General features: G+C 56.1%; 1 protein-coding gene across 2 annotated transcripts; it reads left to right on the top strand.

Annotated features, from left to right (window-relative positions):
* Positions 1-57: 57 nt before the first annotated feature.
* U2AF2 (U2 small nuclear RNA auxiliary factor 2) lies at positions 58-18,271 on the top strand. 2 transcript variants are annotated; one of them, XM_041741019.1, is made up of 12 exons: positions 58-1,434; positions 4,634-4,769; positions 5,487-5,531; positions 5,822-5,925; positions 6,227-6,378; positions 7,685-7,801; positions 7,940-8,078; positions 13,320-13,399; positions 13,482-13,604; positions 13,872-13,970; positions 14,178-14,426; positions 17,547-18,271. In XM_041741019.1, exons 1-12 carry the CDS (start codon positions 1,386-1,388, stop codon positions 17,679-17,681), a joined length of 1,428 nt encoding a protein of 475 aa, XP_041596953.1. In that variant the 5' UTR covers positions 58-1,385; the 3' UTR covers positions 17,682-18,271. The 2 variants fall into 2 exon arrangements, with proteins under 2 accessions (XP_041596953.1, XP_041596963.1); XM_041741029.1 differs by having other exon boundaries at positions 66-1,434; positions 13,872-13,958.
* Positions 18,272-18,699: the final 428 nt, after the last annotated feature.

The raw sequence follows: 18,699 nt of genomic DNA on the forward strand, positions 1-18,699 counted from the left end.
AGCTCCAACAGAGGCGCGACGGCGGGGGGCGGCGGGGGACGCGGGACCCGCCGCGGCGGTGGGGGTAGGGAACGACAGGTCTGGATGGAAGCTATCACGCCCGCCCGCCAGGAGGCGGTACTGCCAATTACCGGTCTTCCGGAAGTGCCCTCTACGTGGCCTACTGCGCCTGCGCTGCAGGAGGGGCGCGAGCGCGCTTACACAGTTGCTACAGCAACCAGAAAAAGGCCGCTGTGCTTAACGGACTAAAATTCAGTACCTTCCCCGGAGTAAGGGAAAGTCTCGCGCACGCGTGCTGGGGCCTCTGGAACCCGCTCGCCTCCCAAACAGTGAGAAACCGCGCCTCAGACCAACCTCTACGCAAGCGCAGAAGCCCATCTCGCGCCCCTCCTCTGCCCCTCTGCGCAGGCGCACAAAGCCGCGCTGGCAACCTCCGCAGCGGCCGCGCGCACCCTTCACCCCGCCGGCTGCTTTTGTCTCGCGCAAGCTTTTTAGGCCCTCCGCGAAATCCGCCCTTCTTTTCCTCCACTCTTCCCACCCGGAGAGCCAAGTGCAGAGAGCCGGGACCTCGCCCTTTCTCTGTATCCCTTTTCCTGACCAACCTCATCTCTGTCCTCCCTCCCTTTTTCCGTTCCCGAAGCCGGAAGGAGCCGAAGCGCCGACGGAAAAAACCGAAGCTATCTGCCGTGAGTGAGGCCTTCCCGAAGCGGTGGCGGAAGGAGCCGAAGTTTACCGGCAGGGGAGGAGTAAGTGCACTATCCGGAAAGAGCCGAAGCTTGGCGTCGGGTTTAATCCTTCGGCTGGGTCCGCGAGCCCGCGCTGGAAACCTTCAGAAAGCGCAGGAGTCCGAGAGTGTTAGGATTGTCGGAAATAGCTGATTGCTTGGATAGAGCCGGCGGAGAGGAGCGGGCAGTATCTGCGGAAGCAGCCAAAGACTGGGACGGTTTGAATTGTCGGAAGAAGCCGAACCCCTCGGGGGGGGGGTTAGGCGCAGAGGAACGCGCGGACCTACGGAAACACCCGAACGTTGAAGAGCTAGTTTACGAAAAGTTACGATAGCTTGGGAAGCCGGTGAAGTCTTCGCTTCGGGTGTTTTCGGAAGCAGCCGAAGCCGCTGCTCCCGATTCCTTCTACTGCCCGGAAATAGCCGACGCTATTTGGAGCCCGGCTCTGGGGGGAGGGGCGCGTCGCGGGTGGGCGGGCGGGGAGAGGGGCGGAGCAGGGGCGGGGCGGGCGGCCCGGGCTTGATTAAGTAGGAGGCGGCGGAGCGCCGGCGGCGGCCGGAAGTAGCCGAAGCGAGCGGCGGAAGTAGCCGAAGGGGCCGGAGCGGGCGGGCGGCAAGGCGAGGCCAGAGCTGCACAGGGCCCTTACGCGGCCGTCTCAGCATGTCGGACTTCGACGAGTTCGAGCGGCAGCTCAACGAGAATAAGCAAGGTGAGGGCGCCGGGGGCGCAGGGCGGCGGGCGGGTCGGTTCCTGGCCTCTCTCCGTGTCCCCCGCCATTTTCCCCCGCTCTTCCCCCTCCTTTCAGGGCCGCGCGGCGCCCCCCCCACTTCGCCGCGCGCCTAGCTCACGTGACCGCCCGGCATGCAGCCGCGCGCGGGAGGGGAGGGGAGGGAAGGGGAGGAGAGGGGGCCGCGGGCGCGGGTCCCGGACGCATGCGCGGCGCGCTCCGCTTTGCGCCCCACGTGGTCCGCGGTGGAGGCGGCGCGGGCCCGCGGGCTGGCTGGGTGTTCCCTTGCGGACTAAGCACTCCCGTATATTTAAAAAAATTTTTTTTTAAATCTGAAAGTAGGTTTTATGTGTATTAGGTTCCGCAGTGCTTCCTTTCTTTCCCGCTGTCCCGGCACTTCCGCTTCCGGTCGGGCCCGCGGCCCGGGTCTCCACGCCCCTTTTGTCCCAAAATGGCCGTTGCGAGCTCCCCACGTGGGCGTGGGTCGGGGGGACGCCGGCCTGGGGCAGTGAGCGTGTCGCGGTACTTTTTGCGGGAGAGGACACGCGTGCGTGTCCCGACCCGGGTTGGAGGTGGCGGGGGCACGTCATCCCGCATAGCTGTCGGGGCGCGGGGCCGCGGGTTTTCCGACGGGCACAGGCGGTGGGTGCTGCCGCGCTCCGTCTGCCTCGACTGCTCGTGGGAGGGACGCCGGCGGGCGGGAGGGCCTGCCCGGGGTGGCGTGGGTCTTTGCGCCATTTGCAGCCGGGCGTCCTGGGCTCCCGTCCCGGCGGCCCTGCCGCTCTCACGGCTGTACAGCGGGTCGGTGCCTTGTCCCTGAGTCTGTGGGCGAGGGAGGGCGGTCGTAACGACGGTGGAGGTCAGACCTCGAGCGCTTGCCAAGTGCATCCTTGTGAGAGCCGCGCGAGGCTCGAAAGATATTTTTCTTTCCGTAGAGGGGGAAGCAGGTTTCTCAGGCCTTAGCTGTGACAAGGCCGGGCGGAGTTTACGTGGGGGTAGCGCGTAGAAGCTTGTGACGGGGTCTACGCTAAGGGCGGAGGAAGCGATCTGCTACTGTGCAGTTACCCTCAGGGTGATGTCATCCTAGGACGTGGAGTGGACCACGGCGGGGAGAGTGCTCTCCTAGTGCCTTTCTGCCAGGTCCCCATACACCTGGGTTAGGTGGGACCCTCGTTCACAGGAAGGTTTGTTGGCTTCTGCGCGGTTTCATAGCCGTGCAGAGCAGAAGTCCACCTGAGTGTGGTTGGTGGCAGGGCTGCCAGGTGGACCTGCCTGAGCTTCTTAGGCAAGCGCAGATGTGTGCCTCGGTTCTTCTGGCGCTGGGAGGCGGGGCCCTCAGCCCTGCACGGCCCCTGGGTTGGTGGAGCTGTGCGCACAATGCAGCCAGACTTCTGAACAACTGAAGCACCTTTTCTGTTTTCTTTGTCCGGGATCTCTGTGTGTGGGGAGGCAGGAAGCTCCGTGCTCGTGCTGCCCTGCCTGTGGATCTCTGGGCCAGCCTGAGTGAGGCCTTCAGCCCTCTGAGAGCCCTTCAGCCCCCGCGTCGGGCAGGTGTGTCCCCGGAGAATTAGTTTCCTTGTGTGGTTGCAGGCTCCCAGCAGGCGTCACTGCTTCCTCTCCGCTGGTTCTTCTGCCCGCTTGTTTTTGTTTCAGAGCCTCAGCCTGCTCATTTTATAAGCTTGCCGCCAGAGGCACGCAGTCCCACAGCCTCCTGCCATGCCGGTGTGTTTCTTTGCTGCTTTTCTTTGTTTCAAGTGTCTGGTTTAGGTTTTATTTATTCCTGTTCAGAGAGATAACATTGTTACTAGTGGTTTTGGGTGGACTACAGCAGCTCTGCCTGTCCTGAGTTGAGTCTGCCCAGGTGATGATTAGCTGTACTTGCTAACATTAGGGAATTCACGTTCAGTCTTCACCATCTTTTTGCTTTTTGGCCATGAGCAAGTTATGTGACCTCTCTGTGCCTCCGTTTCCATATTTTTTGTTTGAACGAATAGTAGTGTTTTTTCCAAACAGTTGTAAGAATTGACAGTATAGGTAGGTTTTAGAAGTATTCTTTTGTTTGCTCATCTGTTTTTTTTTTTTTCTCCTGAGGTGTTTTTCTTTAGTTTTATGGGTTCTAGAGTTGATTTATTTGTAGAAAGTTGACATTTAAAGTTTCAGCATAAAGTAGCACGGATGAGGCTCAAGTCCACTTTAACACCCCGTCCTTGTTGCCTTTACTTGTATCCGTCCATAGAACGGGGCTAGTGGAGGAGGGTGAGGGGTGTCTTTGAGTTAAGGAATAAGGAAACCTGCTCTGAGTGGTGCTCATAGCTTGGCCTGCACATCCTTCCCAGGGTCTTTTGAGCGGAGTTTTCTATGGTTTATACGGGCTAGGCTTGTGCTCCGTTCTTTTAGTCGCCACCCCCAAGGCTACTGAAGGGGTTGAGTGAGCCTACTAGGGGGCTGGACCCTGTCCCTCTTGTGTTGGCTTTGAGGGAGTGTGGGCAGGATAGGGTGGTTGGGAATCTGGCCTGCAAGGGGTAGGGGGCAGGGCATGCTCCTCCCCTACCTCTTGAGGCAGGGCTGAGCACCTCCCTTTCTAGGCCACATTCAGAAGGGAGCACCTCCCTACAAGAGGGCATCTTGCATTCTTTCTCTGGTTGGGAAGGGACCGTCAGGTGTCTTGACTTCTTGGGGATACCAGATCCTGCCTTGCACCTGCCCCTGGGGCCTGATGGTGGGGCTGTGGGTGCCAGCTGGTTGAGGAGGTCTTTCCTGAGGGGTCTCCAGTTTCCTTCATTCAGGAAAACATCATTGGGTCTCTTGATTCCCCAGCCTCTAGCCCTGCCCCTCTCAGGGACGACCCTGGGGTCAGGCCCCTCAGCCCTCGAGGGGGACCAGGAGCCAGCCTCCTCTGTCTTCTCTGGCTCCCCAGCTCCTCCTGAGCATCCTCAGGTATCTTACACCCCGTGGGCATTTCCAGGCTCTGTCCCCTCAGGTAACCAGCTCCTGTCCCCTGGGACCCCCAGGGCTCCTGGACTGGCTTGTGGACCCAGGAAGCCTGCTATATCCCCTCCTCCACTGAATCCCTTCCCCTTGGGGGGTGGGTTCCCTGGGGCTCGGGGCATAGCCACCAGTGAGTGGGTGGGCTGGGCCATGTCCTCCCTCAGCTCATTCTCTTCCTCCTCCCCTGGCCCAGAACGGGACAAGGAGAACCGGCACCGCAAGCGTAGCCACAGCCGCTCGCGAAGCCGGGATCGCAAGCGCCGGAGCCGGAGCCGTGATCGGCGCAACCGGGACCAGCGGAGTGCCTCCAGGGACAGGCGGCGACGAAGGTACCAGGGCTTGGGGACCCCTGGCTGGGAATGGAGTGTCCTTGCACCCAGACCTGGTGTGCTTCGGCCTCTGAGTTCTCTCTGTGTGTGTGTGTCTAGGTGTCTGTTACTTGTCTATCTTGCATATGGGCTTTTTTTTTTTTTTTTTTAACCCTGTTTCTAGAGTCTTCAGTTTCTGGCGGGTTGGTGGGGGCATTGGGTTTTTTATCATGGAGGTGAGTCTGGATTCAGGGTGCTGACTCTTCTGTGTTGTGTTCACGAGGCCTGGCTCAGTCCCTGCCTCCTAGGACCCGTTTCTTTTTCCCATTATTTTTCTGTGTTTTTCTGGGATTGTCTTCTGGGGCCTATACTCTACCTCCTGGGAAGAGGGGTTCTCAAAGTGGGGCAGCCTCTGTGAACCCAGCTGCCATCTGCTTTGCTAATGCTTCTTCCCTCCCTAGGCTCCCCTCTGTTTTCTTTTCCCTTAGGCGAGGAAGGGCAGGGTAGGTGGAAGTTCTGCCTTCTTACATTTCAGTTTCTCCAAGTAGAAAGTGATCTGTGTGGCCTTTCATCCCTTCCACAGTTCCTCTTTCCTGGGTTGGGAGTTTGGGGGGGATGGCAGGGCCAAGGGGGCCTGCCCCCAGCCCTGGGGCTCTGTGCCCTTGGGGAGGTGTGGCGTGTGGGGAAAACGAGGGTCCCCAGTCACCCTTCCCCATACCTTTCCCTCCCACCCCTCAGCAAACCTTTGACCAGAGGCGCTAAAGAGGAGCACGGTGGATTGATGTGAGCTGCTCTTCCTGCCCCTTCCACCCTGATGTCCACTCCCTCTGCCCCTGCCCTCGTGTACCCTGCCCTGTCCTTGTCCAGCCCTGGCCCAAGCACTGGGGAAGAGGTTCCACTTGCCTTGAAACCAGCACCCTTCCCGAGGCCTGGGTACAGCCCTGACCAGATCCTCTCCCTCCTGGAGAGCACCGCACTCCTAGTGGGTAGCTGAGGGGAGCCTGGGGTGCTCACAGGCCCACCTTTGGTCAGACTGAGGTCGTCCTGCCCGGCTCTCCCTTCCCCCTTCCCAGTCGTTCCCCCCGCCATGAGAAGAAGAAGAAGGTCCGTAAATATTGGGATGTCCCCCCGCCTGGCTTCGAGCACATCACCCCCATGCAGTACAAGGCCATGCAAGGTAGGTTTCAGCTGCCGCCTCCTTGGTTACGGGTCCTGTGAACATGCTAGGTGGTTGAGGGAGCAGACCCTGAGCTGGGGGGCAGGGGGGATAAGGTTTGCGTCCCAGGCTTTCTGGGTTTTGCCTTTTTGACCGCTGCAGAAGAGGTGTTGCGAGGTTCCCACGGGGAGCTGAGCCTGTGTGGGCTGGTCCACAGGGATCTGCCTCCTCCCCTACCCAGGCTCTCCCAGTGTGCTGGGGGTGGGATGTGTGTGTAGAGGATTGCCAGGTTGCCATCTAATCCCGCTCTTCGTTCTCCAAGCGGCGGGTCAGATTCCAGCCACCGCCCTCCTTCCCACCATGACCCCTGACGGCCTGGCTGTGACCCCGACGCCGGTGCCCGTGGTCGGGAGCCAGATGACCAGACAGGCCCGGCGCCTCTACGTGGGGAACATCCCCTTTGGCATCACTGAGGTACTGCCTACCCCCTGCCTTTTCCCTGCCCTCTCCCCAGTTCCCTCCCATTCCTCCCCTCTCCCCCTCCCCTCCCCCAACCTGCACGGGTCAGACTCTGCCTCCTGCAAGGCCCCCCGGCCCCCTCCCCGACGGACCGATGGAGTTGAGCCAGCCAGGGGCCGGGCTGGGGGTGGCCCTCTCCCTCCCTCCTCTTCCCCTCTCCCGTCTCCCCTTTCCCAACCTCCTCCAGCAACCCAGGGATCAAGGCACACACAACGAACCTACGAAAATCCATGAGTCCAGTCCGTATCGAGAGAGACAGAGAGGGAGACTCGCACGCGCGCGCACACTGACACACGCACACACGCACAGGCACACACGCACAGACGCACGCTCCCCTCAGTTGTCTCTGACACACCTCTGGTTCTCTGCCGCCTGTTCCCATCCTCTCCCCACGTCCCTCCCGTGGTCGCTGCTCTTTTGTTTTGATGGCCCTGACCTCCCCAACCTTCCCCACCACTCCTCTCCCCTCCCTCCCCCCCACCCCTTCCCGTGGCACCCCGAGAATCCCGAGATCAAAGAGTTGTTTCCATTTCTCTTTAAAGTGAAATATTGTGGGGCTGAGATCCCTCGTAGCAACAAAAAGTTTGCTACCGTCGTCGAAGGCAAGTAAGGTCCATTCTGACTTTCTCAACCTGCACTTTGCTACGTTTGATAAAGCAGCCCCCGGACTCCAGGGCCAGATCCCGCCACATCACTCTTTTCTCCCCCTCCCACCCTTCCTCCCTCCCTCCGCCCTCTGCCCTCCTTGTCCCTTGGCTCCTCTTCCTCTCCCAACTCCTTTTCTTCTCTGGACTTGTCTTCCTTTCTGACTCTGGTGTTCTCCCTGTCTTTCCTGCTCTCCTGCTGTGCATTCTTCCTGTCCTCACGGGATGCTCTCTCTCTCTCTCTCACCTTCCACCTCCCTGTTTTCTATTTTATGCTTTTTCTTCTTTTTCTGTCATTGCCATTTCTATGCATTTTTTTTGAATGATGTGTCTCCTCTGGTTGGGGCCCCTGTGGTCCTCCCCACACTCCTGGCCCCTGGCTGTCTTTTGCTGCTGCCCCTACTCCTCCTTGCTTTCTCTAATCTTCTCCTGTCTCTGTCCCTGCTGATCTCTCTGCCCCCACCCCTGTTCCACTGCTCCCTCCCTCTCTCCTTCCACCCTCCCTCTCCCTTTCCCTCCCCTCCCCCCCAAACCCCTCTGTGTCTCCCTCTCTCACCCTCCCCTCCTCTCTCCACCTCCCTCCCCCCGCCCCCCCCTGTCTCCTATTCCCTCTGCAGGAGGCCATGATGGATTTCTTCAACGCCCAGATGCGCCTTGGGGGTCTGACCCAGGCTCCTGGCAACCCCGTCTTGGCTGTGCAGATTAACCAGGACAAGAACTTTGCTTTCTTGGAGGTGAGCGGGTTGCATTGTGGGGTCAGAAGGTGTGTGTTCTTTCTCTGCAGCAGCCTTGATCTGCCCAGGGCCCTTCTGCAGGCCGTGGTACACCCGGCACCCTGATCCTCATCACTGTACCACCACCTTCTCTTTCAGTTCCGCTCAGTGGATGAGACCACCCAGGCCATGGCCTTTGATGGCATCATCTTCCAGGGCCAGTCGCTGAAGATCCGTAGGCCTCACGACTACCAACCCTTGCCTGGCATGTCGGAGAACCCCTCTGTCTACGTCCCTGGTGAGTGGGGGCCTTGTCCCATGCTTCCCTCTCCAGCCCAGCTGGAGCCACTTGGGAGACGGCATGAGTGCTTCTCATCCATCTCCCCAAACCTTAGGAGAATGCATAGTGGCTGTGGGAGGTGTTGAGGGGGGTGAAGGGTTTGCTGCCTGGCTTGTCATTCCTGCTCTGGCTCTGGGACTTTGTGAGCATAAGCGTGTGAGCTCATAGCGTGAACACAAGCAGTTTCCCAGTGTGGGGTCAGCTGCTGGACGTTCCCTTGTCTGGCCTCTGTTTCTCCTGACTTCTGTGCTTTGGGCTATTCCCCACAGCCATGTTTAGTAGTATTCTGGGTCAGTGGAGATCATAGCAGACTGGAATCGGTGATCTTTTCCTGAAAAGGGTCAGATAGTAAATATCTTTGGTTTTGTGGGCCATACTGACTGGGTCACAATTGTTCTGTTGTGATGTGGCAACCTGTATGCCGCCTCGTGATAGCTGAATGAGTGGGTGTGGCCCTGGTATATTACCCACACGTTGTGCAATAGCCTCTAAAAAACCTTGCAGGCTATACAAAAAGACAGCCGGCTTAACTCGACTTACAGGTTGGTTGCCGTCCCCCGTGGTGAGATGGGTGAAAGTGAGGATTTGTGCCTCTGGGAGGCCCTGTTGGAGTGCAGGGAGCAAAGTGGGCTTGGAGAAGCCAGCGCTGTGGTGGAACTGGGGGCCCTGGATCTTAGGTCCCTGGTGTTCTCCCAGTAAAGGTGGTAGGCATGGATGGTCTGGGCCAGGGGGTGGGGGGGAGGAGCAGAAGGTGGGTTTCTGCTGGCTGAGGCTTCCCCCTGAAGGACACCTTTTAGAAATCGAGTCCACTACTGACAAAGTGGGGGACATGGAGTCCCAGAGAGGGTGACACCTGAGGACTGGGTGCTGGTTCCCTGCCTGGTTTCCAGTGTTTTCCACCGTAATGAATTTGGTAAGTTTGGTGGATCTAATGCTTCCGGTAACTGAGGTGTATTTTTCGATGTTGACATGTACTAAATGTTTGGTCAGATGATTTCTGTGTGGGGGCATGTCTGTGAGAGCATTTCCAGATGAAGTTATAGGTTGTTGCTTTGTACTAAAGTGAATCTCTTTTTAAGAGTTTATTTTAGAGAAAGCGTGCACATCTGTGCAAGTGGGGTTGGATGTGGGGCGAAATCTGGAGCAGACCCCGCACTGAGGGCAGAGCCTGACTGGGCTCGGTCCCACAACTGCAAGATCATGACACCTGAGCCAGAATCAAGAGTTGGGTACCTAACTGATGGGAGTCAGCAAGGTGCCCCTGTGCAAAATAAATTTAGTGTTTTAAGGTTTATTTTTTTAAGGGTTATATTCATTTATTCATGAGAGAGGGAGAGTGGTAGAGACAGGCAGAGGGAGAAGCAACCTCCCTGAGACTCACTTCCAGGACCCTGGGATCACAACTTGAGCTGAAGGTGGATGCTCAATCACCGAGCCCCCCAGGTGTTCTTTTTTTTTTTTTTTTTATAAAGATTTTATTTATTTATTCATAGAGACACAGAGAGTGAGAGGGGCAGAGGCACAGGCAGAGGGAGAAGCAGGCTCCATGCAGGGAGCCCGACGAGGGACTCGATCCAGGGTCCCCAGGATCACACCCCAGGCTGCAGGCAGCGCTAAACCGCTGCGCCACCAAGGGCTGCCCCCACCCAGGTGTTCTTAAGATTTTTTTTTTTTTTTAAAGATTTATTTATTTATTTTTATTTGTGATAGAAAGAGGCAGAGACACAGGAGGAGGGAGAAGCAGGCTCCATGCCGGGAGCCTGACATGGGACTCGATCCTGGGACTCCAGGATTGCGCCCTGGGCCAAAGGCAGGCGCCAAACCACTGAGCCACCCAGAGATTCCCTTCTTAAGATGTTTTTAATTATATAAGGAGCCTGCTTACTTGTCGAAGCTTACTATGTCAGGCGCTTTGCCAAGTGGGGTCCATGGATCAGGTTAGTTTTTGTGACAGCTGTGTAGTACAAAGTCTGCAACTGACAGGGGCCAAATGTAGCTTACCAGTAAGCCTCTTTTCCTAAAGTGGGCTCTGCGTCCGGTGTGTACTCATGTACTCACTGTACTTCATGTACTTCAGCAAAAGGCATGTGTTCCACCTTCTGAGCCAGCCAGGTGCCCCTTGCCCATTTTTTAAATAAAGATTAACTGGCACAGAGCCGAGTCCACTCGTTGCCTAGTGTCTGTATGACTTTTGTGCAGCAGCGGTCAGTTTGGATGAGAGACCCTGTGGCCCACAGACTGAAAATGTTTGCCACCCAGCCCTTTGGTGAGAGGCTTGCCAGCCACTGTTGTGTGTACTGCGATCCTGTTTCAGACCGGAGGAGAGCAAGGCAAGGCATGATAATGGTCTCTGGAGTTGGTGCTGTGCGGTCTTCCATAGCACCTTCTGACACAGGCCCTCTACCATGTGGGTACAGAGACCTCGCGGGCCAGGGATAGCTTGTATTGGATCGTCTTCCCAGATTCATGGGCCCCTTTCTAGACGTAACTATTGACGTGACTAAGCAGCTGAAGTGTGGGTCATCATCCATCTCTTTTCTTTGGGATTTGCTCACCCAGAGGGACCCTGAGGGTCTGCAGTACTAGTGCCTGGGCAGGTGGCAGGAAGTGGCAGGAAGTGTGATTGTGCTTGTAGATTGAGCATTTTCTAGTTACCTTTTCATAGTGAAGTTCATGTTTCAGTCTTTATTTTTTGGTTAAAAAAAAAAAACCAATTTTATTACACAAGGAGGCTAAAGAGGAAAGCATGTGTGATAAAATTCAGCAGATGTTCTTGGCTGGAAGAGAAACAATTCAGGAACCTGGAAGGCAACTTTCTGACCTTGATGGAAATGTGTTGATTAAACACGCATCACTTGGGTTTGTGAAATCTTGAGTTCATCTGCCCCTGAAGTCAGGCCTTGCTGTTGAGTGCTGGTGACAGGATCCTGGTGGTTCTTTGAAGACAAGAGGGAGACTGAGGGGGTGGGTGGGCCAGAGCTGTCTTTGGAGGCAGGGGAGCCCAGTAGTTATTCAATGTGAGTTCAGCTCAGCTGTGAGCACCCGCCCACTGCCATGCCAGGCTCCCTTCCCTGTGCAGGGCCGAGTCCTAATCCCCCCCTCCCCCGCCCCCTCATCAGGCTCCTGCCACTGGGGCCTCACCCCCATGTACCCACTCCCTCGGCAGAGTCCTATTCTGCCTGGTCTGGTGGTGAGTGCATGGTAGGAGGAAGTGGTATTCCAGGCACAGGGAAAGATTGCTCAGCCTTTGGGGGGTCTAGTGTGGCCTTCAGAGAGGAGGTGTGTGCCAGGTGGACCCTCTGACGGAGTGGATGTGTGGTCAGGGAGGAGGAGTCTGCCCATCCTTTTTTTTTTTTTTTTTTTTAAGATTTATTTGTTAATGAGACATAGAGGCAGAGACACAGGCAGAGGAAGCAGGCTCCATGCAGGGAGCCCGATGTGGGACCCGATCCCAGGTCTCCAGGATCAGGCCCTGGGTTGAAGGTGGCACTAAACCACTGAGACACCTGGGCTGCCCTGCCCATCCTATTGGGAGCGGATGTTGCCAGGGGCTTGATTTTGGGCACTGGGATTGATTGGTATCCCCATTTTCTGGCTGTGTGACCCTGTACGATAATAGTCCCCTGCTTCAGAACCGTCTTTCACTCAGGGTCTGCAGTCGTTATAGCTCTGGTCTCAGGCCCTATTTCAGGTGTACACCCCATGTGGGTCATCCTCATCCTCCTGTGTCATAGATGAGAACACTGAGGCCCCAGGGGGAGCCTCACTTCGTACTGTACCCCAGATTTGAACCCAGGGAGTCTGACCCTGGTGCCCTAAGCTCTGCATGCTTCCCTGGAGTGGATGGCACAGCAGGTAGCAGCCAAGGCCAGCTGGCTGAGGGTCATCTGGCTCTGCCACTACTCCCTACCGGGGTGATGGAATCTCTGCTTTGTCCTAGTTAGCCATTGTTCAGAGCTTTGGTACCTGTGTAAAGTCCCTAGCTTGCCGAGAGCTGCCTGTGGAGGCACAGGTGTTATGGGCTGGGGGACCCCTCTTTCTGTGTGTTTGACTCCAAGATAGAACCAACTTCCTCTGCCTCAGTTTATCCTGTCTGGATAGGGCTTTGGAGAGCACGGGTAGTAGACTTCATGAATTTACCTGTGGTGCCTGGCCTGTGGCCTCTGCGTAGCCTACCTTGGACATACTGGCTCTTCATGGTTTGCCCACCCCCCCACAGCCCCACTCTGATGGTGCTTAGCTCTGGTTAAAGTGGCTGGGGTGGTGTCAGGAGAAAGTGCACTCTTTTTTGGGTCCAGTGACTCAGTGTCTGATGCTTTCTGCCATCTTTCATTTCACCTGTCCGACCCTAGCTAGGTCAGGAAGAAGTGTGGAGGGGCTGCTTTGTGTGGACTGCTGAGGTGGGCCGGGCCATGCTGCTTTTGGTAGTGGGCTCTGGCCTTTGGAAAGTCAGGAACTGGTCAGGCTGGATAGGTGGTGTTTCTCTTCCAATGAGCCCTGATAGTGATCTGGGGCTCTGGGTAGCTCACACCTCACAGGAGGCTCCCGGGAATTAAATGACATGCTTTTGAAGCCAGTGGACAACAGGCTGAGCCACCTGGCAGGCACTTGTGTCTGAATCCAAAATTGAGTGGATATGGCAAGATTGGGGTGGATGCAGAGTAGTCATTAAACCATTCAGCCGACAAACATGAGCCCACTGTGATGTCCCTGCTGGCCTCTGAGGTCAGCAAGCTGAGTCGACTGGGCATGTCCCTGCCTTCGCAGACCCAGAGCAGCAGGCCAGAGAGGGAGTTGCTGGGTTTTTGTGGTTGCAAAAAGCTCGGGACCACAGAGAGAAGGACCAAGAGTCTCAACGGGAGACCTGATGTAAATGTTTGGGTGGTAGGAACGGCGTTGGAGTTGTGATCTGAAAGACGGAGGGGGTGTAGGTGTGTCATCCTGATGTCTTACCGATAAGGGCGAGTGCTGCCAGGACTTGTGGTTGGCAGGTTTGAGGTGTGGCCCCTTAGTGGGGACCCTCGCTGTGGTGCTAGTGTGAGTCTTAGGGTCTGGATAGGTTTGGGAGACCGTGGTTTTGTCAGTGTTGCTGGGCCACCTTGACTGATATAATGGGCCAGGCCCTGTGCACACACCCCGGGGTCTTGGTTAAAGACCCTGTGCTGGAAACCAAAGCCTATGTACTCCCCTTCCCCCCAGGAGTTGTGTCCACCGTGGTCCCGGACTCTGCCCACAAGCTGTTCATCGGGGGCTTACCCAATTACCTGAACGACGACCAGGTAGATCCCTCGCCTCCTTCTGGCTTCTCCCCTCCCACTCTTTACCCCAACCAGCCCTGACGGAGTTGCGGCCCTGCCGCAGGTCAAAGAGCTGCTGACGTCGTTTGGGCCTCTCAAGGCCTTCAACCTGGTCAAGGACAGCGCCACAGGGCTCTCCAAGGGCTACGCCTTCTGTGAGTACGTGGACATCAACGTTACGGATCAGGTGAGCCCGGGCCCCTGCCCTGCTGTGTCCACTTCCAAGTCGCCCTCCTGGGGATGGGTGGGAGGAGTCCAGCTTGGGTAGGGTCCTGTGTAGGGGACTGGGTCCCTTCCCCTTGGTTCCGGCTCCTGCCAGGTGCTCACTCTTTGGCCTTTCCTCTCACCACCAGTGCCCAGCTCTGGGGTATTGGGGCTTGGTGGGAGGCGTCAAGTCCTGCCCCTGACCCGCACCTTTCTGCTGCGCCCCCCCCCCCTTGTCCTCCGCACACAGGCTATTGCGGGGCTGAATGGGATGCAGCTGGGAGATAAGAAATTGCTCGTGCAGAGGGCAAGTGTGGGAGCCAAGAATGCCACGCTGGTGAGCCCCCCGGCACGTCATCTTCCATTGGCTAGAGGGATCTGGGGAGGGGTGGGGCGGGGCGGCCTGGGGGATGCTGGGAACAGATCCTCAGAAGCTTCCGCTCCAGCCCTGGCTTTCCTGGGCCTTCAGGGGCGGACGTGTTTCTCTGGGTAGGCCTCTGGGGGTTCGGTGTGGCCCTGGCCGTGACAGCCCTGCCCTCCCCCTTTCTCCCCACAGAGCACCATCAACCAGACCCCCGTGACCCTGCAAGTGCCGGGCCTCATGAGCTCCCAGGTACAGATGGGCGGCCACCCAACGGAGGTCCTGTGCCTCATGAATATGGTGCTGCCCGAGGAGCTGCTGGACGACGAGGAGTATGAGGAGATTGTGGAGGATGTGCGAGATGAGTGCAGCAAGTATGGGCTTGTCAAGTCCATTGAGATCCCCCGGCCTGTGGATGGCGTCGAGGTGCCCGGCTGTGGAAAGGTGTGCATGTGTGCGTGTGCATGGGTACACACCAGTGCTATGACTCACATGGGTATAGGGTCCCCCAGGAGTGTGGTCTTGCAGCTGTGCTTCACAGCTTGGCTTTGTCATGTGATCTTACATATGTGGTTTGGTCTTGTTTGTAAGTGGGGAGAAAAGTGCTAAAAACAGAACAGCAGCAAACCCACTTGAGTCTTCTGGGTGCCAGGTACTCCCTGAGCTTAACCTTTGCAACATGAACTCTCATGGCAGCTCTTTTAGCCCTTGCTCAGAGGATGCAGGCCACATGGTCTGATTCCACAGCCCACTGGGTCCTGTCACTTCTGGCACTATGCTAGGTGTCAGCACCTTGAACTCTTCTTGAGAGGCAGGGAAGAGTGGGTGACTTAGCTTTCCCTAGCCGCTCACCTAGTGGTTCAGGCCTTCAAGCAGGACAAGTCCTGGGGCCAGCCTTGTCAAAGACAACATGTGTGATAGTTAGTAGCTGGAAAGGGAGTAGAATTGCTCTGCTGTGGATGCTGTTCTTAGACAGGAACAGACACCTCTTAGTCAAGGTTAAGAGTTGATATTAACCAGGCCCAAGTGATACCAGGTTATCCCAGGTGGTAGGGTCCTGAGCAGGGAACCCAATGAACATAGATCTCCTGGGTTATGAACTTAGTGTGTTTGGGGACGGTGACAAGGCTGGCATAGTCTAAGCAGAGAGCAGTGGGAGATGAGTTCTGAGGTTGGGAGCTGGGGCCTAGTGTGGCAGATCTTGTAGGCCTGTGTGGGTCCTGGAAGAATGTTGGGTGTTCCTGAAGTGAGAAGGAAGTCTTTGAAAGTTCAGGAATGTGGTCGGTTGCCTCGCACATAGAGTTCCTCATAATCAAGTAGGCGTGGACAGGGATTACAGGGAGGTACTTACTCCAGTCCTGCAGAGCTGGGTTCTGCAGGCAGAGGTTCAGAGGGGGGCAGAGGTGGTGGTGGTATGACCTGGAACTTTGGGAACTAATAACTTATGGTCACTTGGTTGGAAGATGGTGACTTGATGGAAAGTAGCAGCAGGAGGATGGAGAGAAGTCAGTCCATGGATTTGAAAGACATGTTACCTGTAAACACCCAGATCCTGGTGGTTGATTTGGGGGAGGGGGAAGAGGAGTCAAGATGCTCAGATTCCTGGGCTTTGGCAGCTGGGTGGAGATGGCAGGTGAGAAGCAAGGGAGATGAGTAGGTTTGGGGGTGGGGGTGGGGGTCAGTGTTGGGGAAGAGTGTGGGCTGTCAGTCTGAGGTCCTGAGACCCCTCATTAGAGATGTGTGAAGCAGTGAGGACGGAGCTGCATTCCAGGCATGAGGGAAACATTTCTGATAGAAACAGATGTCATCAACACACTGATCCTCATTTTGGTGTCAGCTGGATAGGATTGCCCAGGGAGCAGTGGAAAGAGAGCCAGGGACCAAGGAACAGGGTTGGGGGGTGGTGATGAAGGGATGAGCAGCATTTCCTCTCTCCCCTCCCCTGCTCTGCTTCCCAGTACTCACTGGTGTGGTGTATGTGGTGTGATGGAAGCACCCGCTCCCCTCATGCCTCATGGGCGCTGGGATGGATCCTGGCTCCTGAGGGGCTGAGTCAGTATTTCCCACTGAGTCAGTGGGAAGGATGAATGGGAAGACCTGCCTGGTGTCGGAGATCATCATGTTTTGTTTGTAAACTTTGTCTTTCTTTTCAAACATACATAAAAGTAGAAGTACCACACTGACATACTATCGTAGGTCACTTTAGTTCCCTTGTGGCACATAGAGTAGTATCGTCGTGTCCCATCATCCAGCTTCACTTGTCATTCTTAATTTCCCAACTTCGTTTTTCCTGAAATAATTTAATGCATATCTCCTATATTTTATCTCCAATAATCAAGTGTATTGCTTTAGTATCTGAGCTACTAGGATTTGGGGCCTGGTAAGTCTTGCTCTTTGAATTCCGTGCTGTGCACTGTTCGATGTGTGGCCCCATTGCCAGTCTCCACCCTGTAGATGGGGCTCCTCCTACATGGTAGCACTACACTCCTCCTTTGTGACAGCCTAAAACTCTCCAGATATTGCAAAATGTTGCTTGGGGACACATTTGTGCTGGTTGAGAACTGCTCTAAACTTTTAACAGAAAACTTCTAAATAATTATAATGAAAGTACGATACCATTGTTACAATAAGAAAATTATTCGTAGGATTTACTTAAATTTGTATTATAATTTGAGTGTCTCAAATGTCTTTTTATACTTGGTCCATTTAAATATCCAAACAAGGATCCATGCAATCTTATTTAGAACTTTCTTAAAACTTAGCAGTTCTATGTAATGGTTTTTTTTTTTTTTTTTTTTTTTTTGGTGAGTCATTTTGTTGAAGCAACAGGGCATTCATCTTACAGAATTGTCATGTTGTGAATTAGGTTGGTATCTTCCCCCTCACCCACTCCCTGTAAACCGTTCTTTTTTTTTTTTTTTAAACTGGTGGTTTTTTGGTTTTTTGGTTTTAAGATTTTATTTATTCATTCATGAGAGACAGGCAGAGACATAGGCAGAGGGAGAAGCAGGCTCCATGCAGGAAATCCGATGTAGGACTTGGTCCCTGGACTCCAGGATCACACCCTGAGCCAAAGACAGATGCTCAACCACTGGGCCACCCAGGCATCCCCTAAACTAGTGGTGTAAACAAGATGAGAAACTTGACCGGATCAGTGTTTTTTTTGTTTGTTTGTTTGTTTCTTGCTTTGAGTCAACTTGGGTTTGAATCCTAATTTCTGAGCTTTCCTTTGTCTGTCTCTGGGGAGAACCTGGCCCTTGGGGACACTTTGGGGAGGGAGGAGCACCGGCAGGGTGGGTGGAGCTGGTTGCCGTGGGTGTGGCTCTGGGCTCCAGTCATGCTCTGATGCCTCCCCTGAGCTCTGCTCTGTGTGCTCTTGTTCTTTGATCCTGGGATTCGAGAGTACATTTGGGTAAATGCTCGGAGACCTGCAGGGCCTCAGATCTGCAGGAAGGCCCGCTGCCTCCCTCTGTCCGTCTTGCAGAGTTGTGGGTTCTGTGCAGGCTAGCTGGTTGCTGGGGCTGGGGCCACCTTGCTTTTACCACCTGCCTCTTACTCCCGCAGATCTTCGTGGAGTTCACCTCTGTGTTTGACTGCCAGAAAGCCATGCAGGGCCTGACGGGTCGCAAGTTCGCCAACAGAGTGGTTGTCACAAAATACTGTGACCCCGACTCTTACCACCGCCGGGACTTCTGGTAGAGGTGGAGGGGGAGGGTGGGGGAAGGGCTGGCTGGGGGTGTCTCCCCCTCCACCCCCCCTTTTCCCCCTCTGAAGAAGATGGGCAGAGGAGTGACAGCCGAACGACAGCCGACAGCCGGCAGCAACTGGAATGGCAGCGATCGGGGCGGGGAGGGCAATGGGGAAGTGTGCGCACAGGCCCACACACATGCACCCACAGACACAGAGGGAAGGGAGGTGGGGAGGGGGTGCACAGCAGGGCGGGTAGGACCCCCATGGCCCCTCCCCAGAACAGCCTCTCCTCCCTCTCCTACCCGCCCCCGTCCCCACTGTAGAAACATAAGTGTGTTTATATTTTATGGCCAAACTATTTTGAATTCTGTTGTCCACACTCCCCCGTGCCCTGCCTTATTCCTCCAGGACCACAGCTCCCGTCCTCCTGGCCTCCGGTCCTACCCCGTGCGCCCCCCCCCCTTCCTGTGCCCTCCCTGGTTTCTTACGTAGTTGACTCTCCTCTCTAGTCTCCCTGACCTGCGGCCCCCGTTTCCTCTCTGTGGCAGTTTCATATTTGCTAAGACGAATTTGCTCATTAAACATTTTGTTGTATTTTACTTTATGGGCCTGCTCGGTGTCCCGTGTGTGTGAGTCCCCGGTCTCTGACCTCTCCCCTCGCGCCCTTGGCGCGCCCTCCGGGGCACACCCTGCCAGCGTGGCCGCCTGCTCCAGCCGGAGAGGGGCGTGGCGGCAGGCTAGCTCGCGCGGTGAGGAGGCGGTGTTGGCGACGCCAGTTCCCCAAAGCGCCGCAAGGTGCAGAGGGCGGCGTGGCCGCGTGAGCTGGCGACTACACGGTCCCTTCCCCGCCTCCTTCGGCCGCGCTGGCAGCCCTCATCCCTTTAATAAGGCCTGCTCTCCGAGGTTGGCCCCGGGGTTTTGCGGGGGTGCCTGCGCGCCGGAAGTGACGCTGAGTAGGGGGCGGGCAGGGCCGCGGAAGTGGCGGCTGCGTAGGCTCCTTGCGGGCGAGTACGCCGGGTGCGGCGCA

Source organism: Vulpes lagopus, chromosome 2, assembly GCF_018345385.1.
Source record: "Vulpes lagopus strain Blue_001 chromosome 2, ASM1834538v1, whole genome shotgun sequence".
Classification (NCBI taxonomy): domain Eukaryota; kingdom Metazoa; phylum Chordata; class Mammalia; order Carnivora; family Canidae; genus Vulpes; species Vulpes lagopus.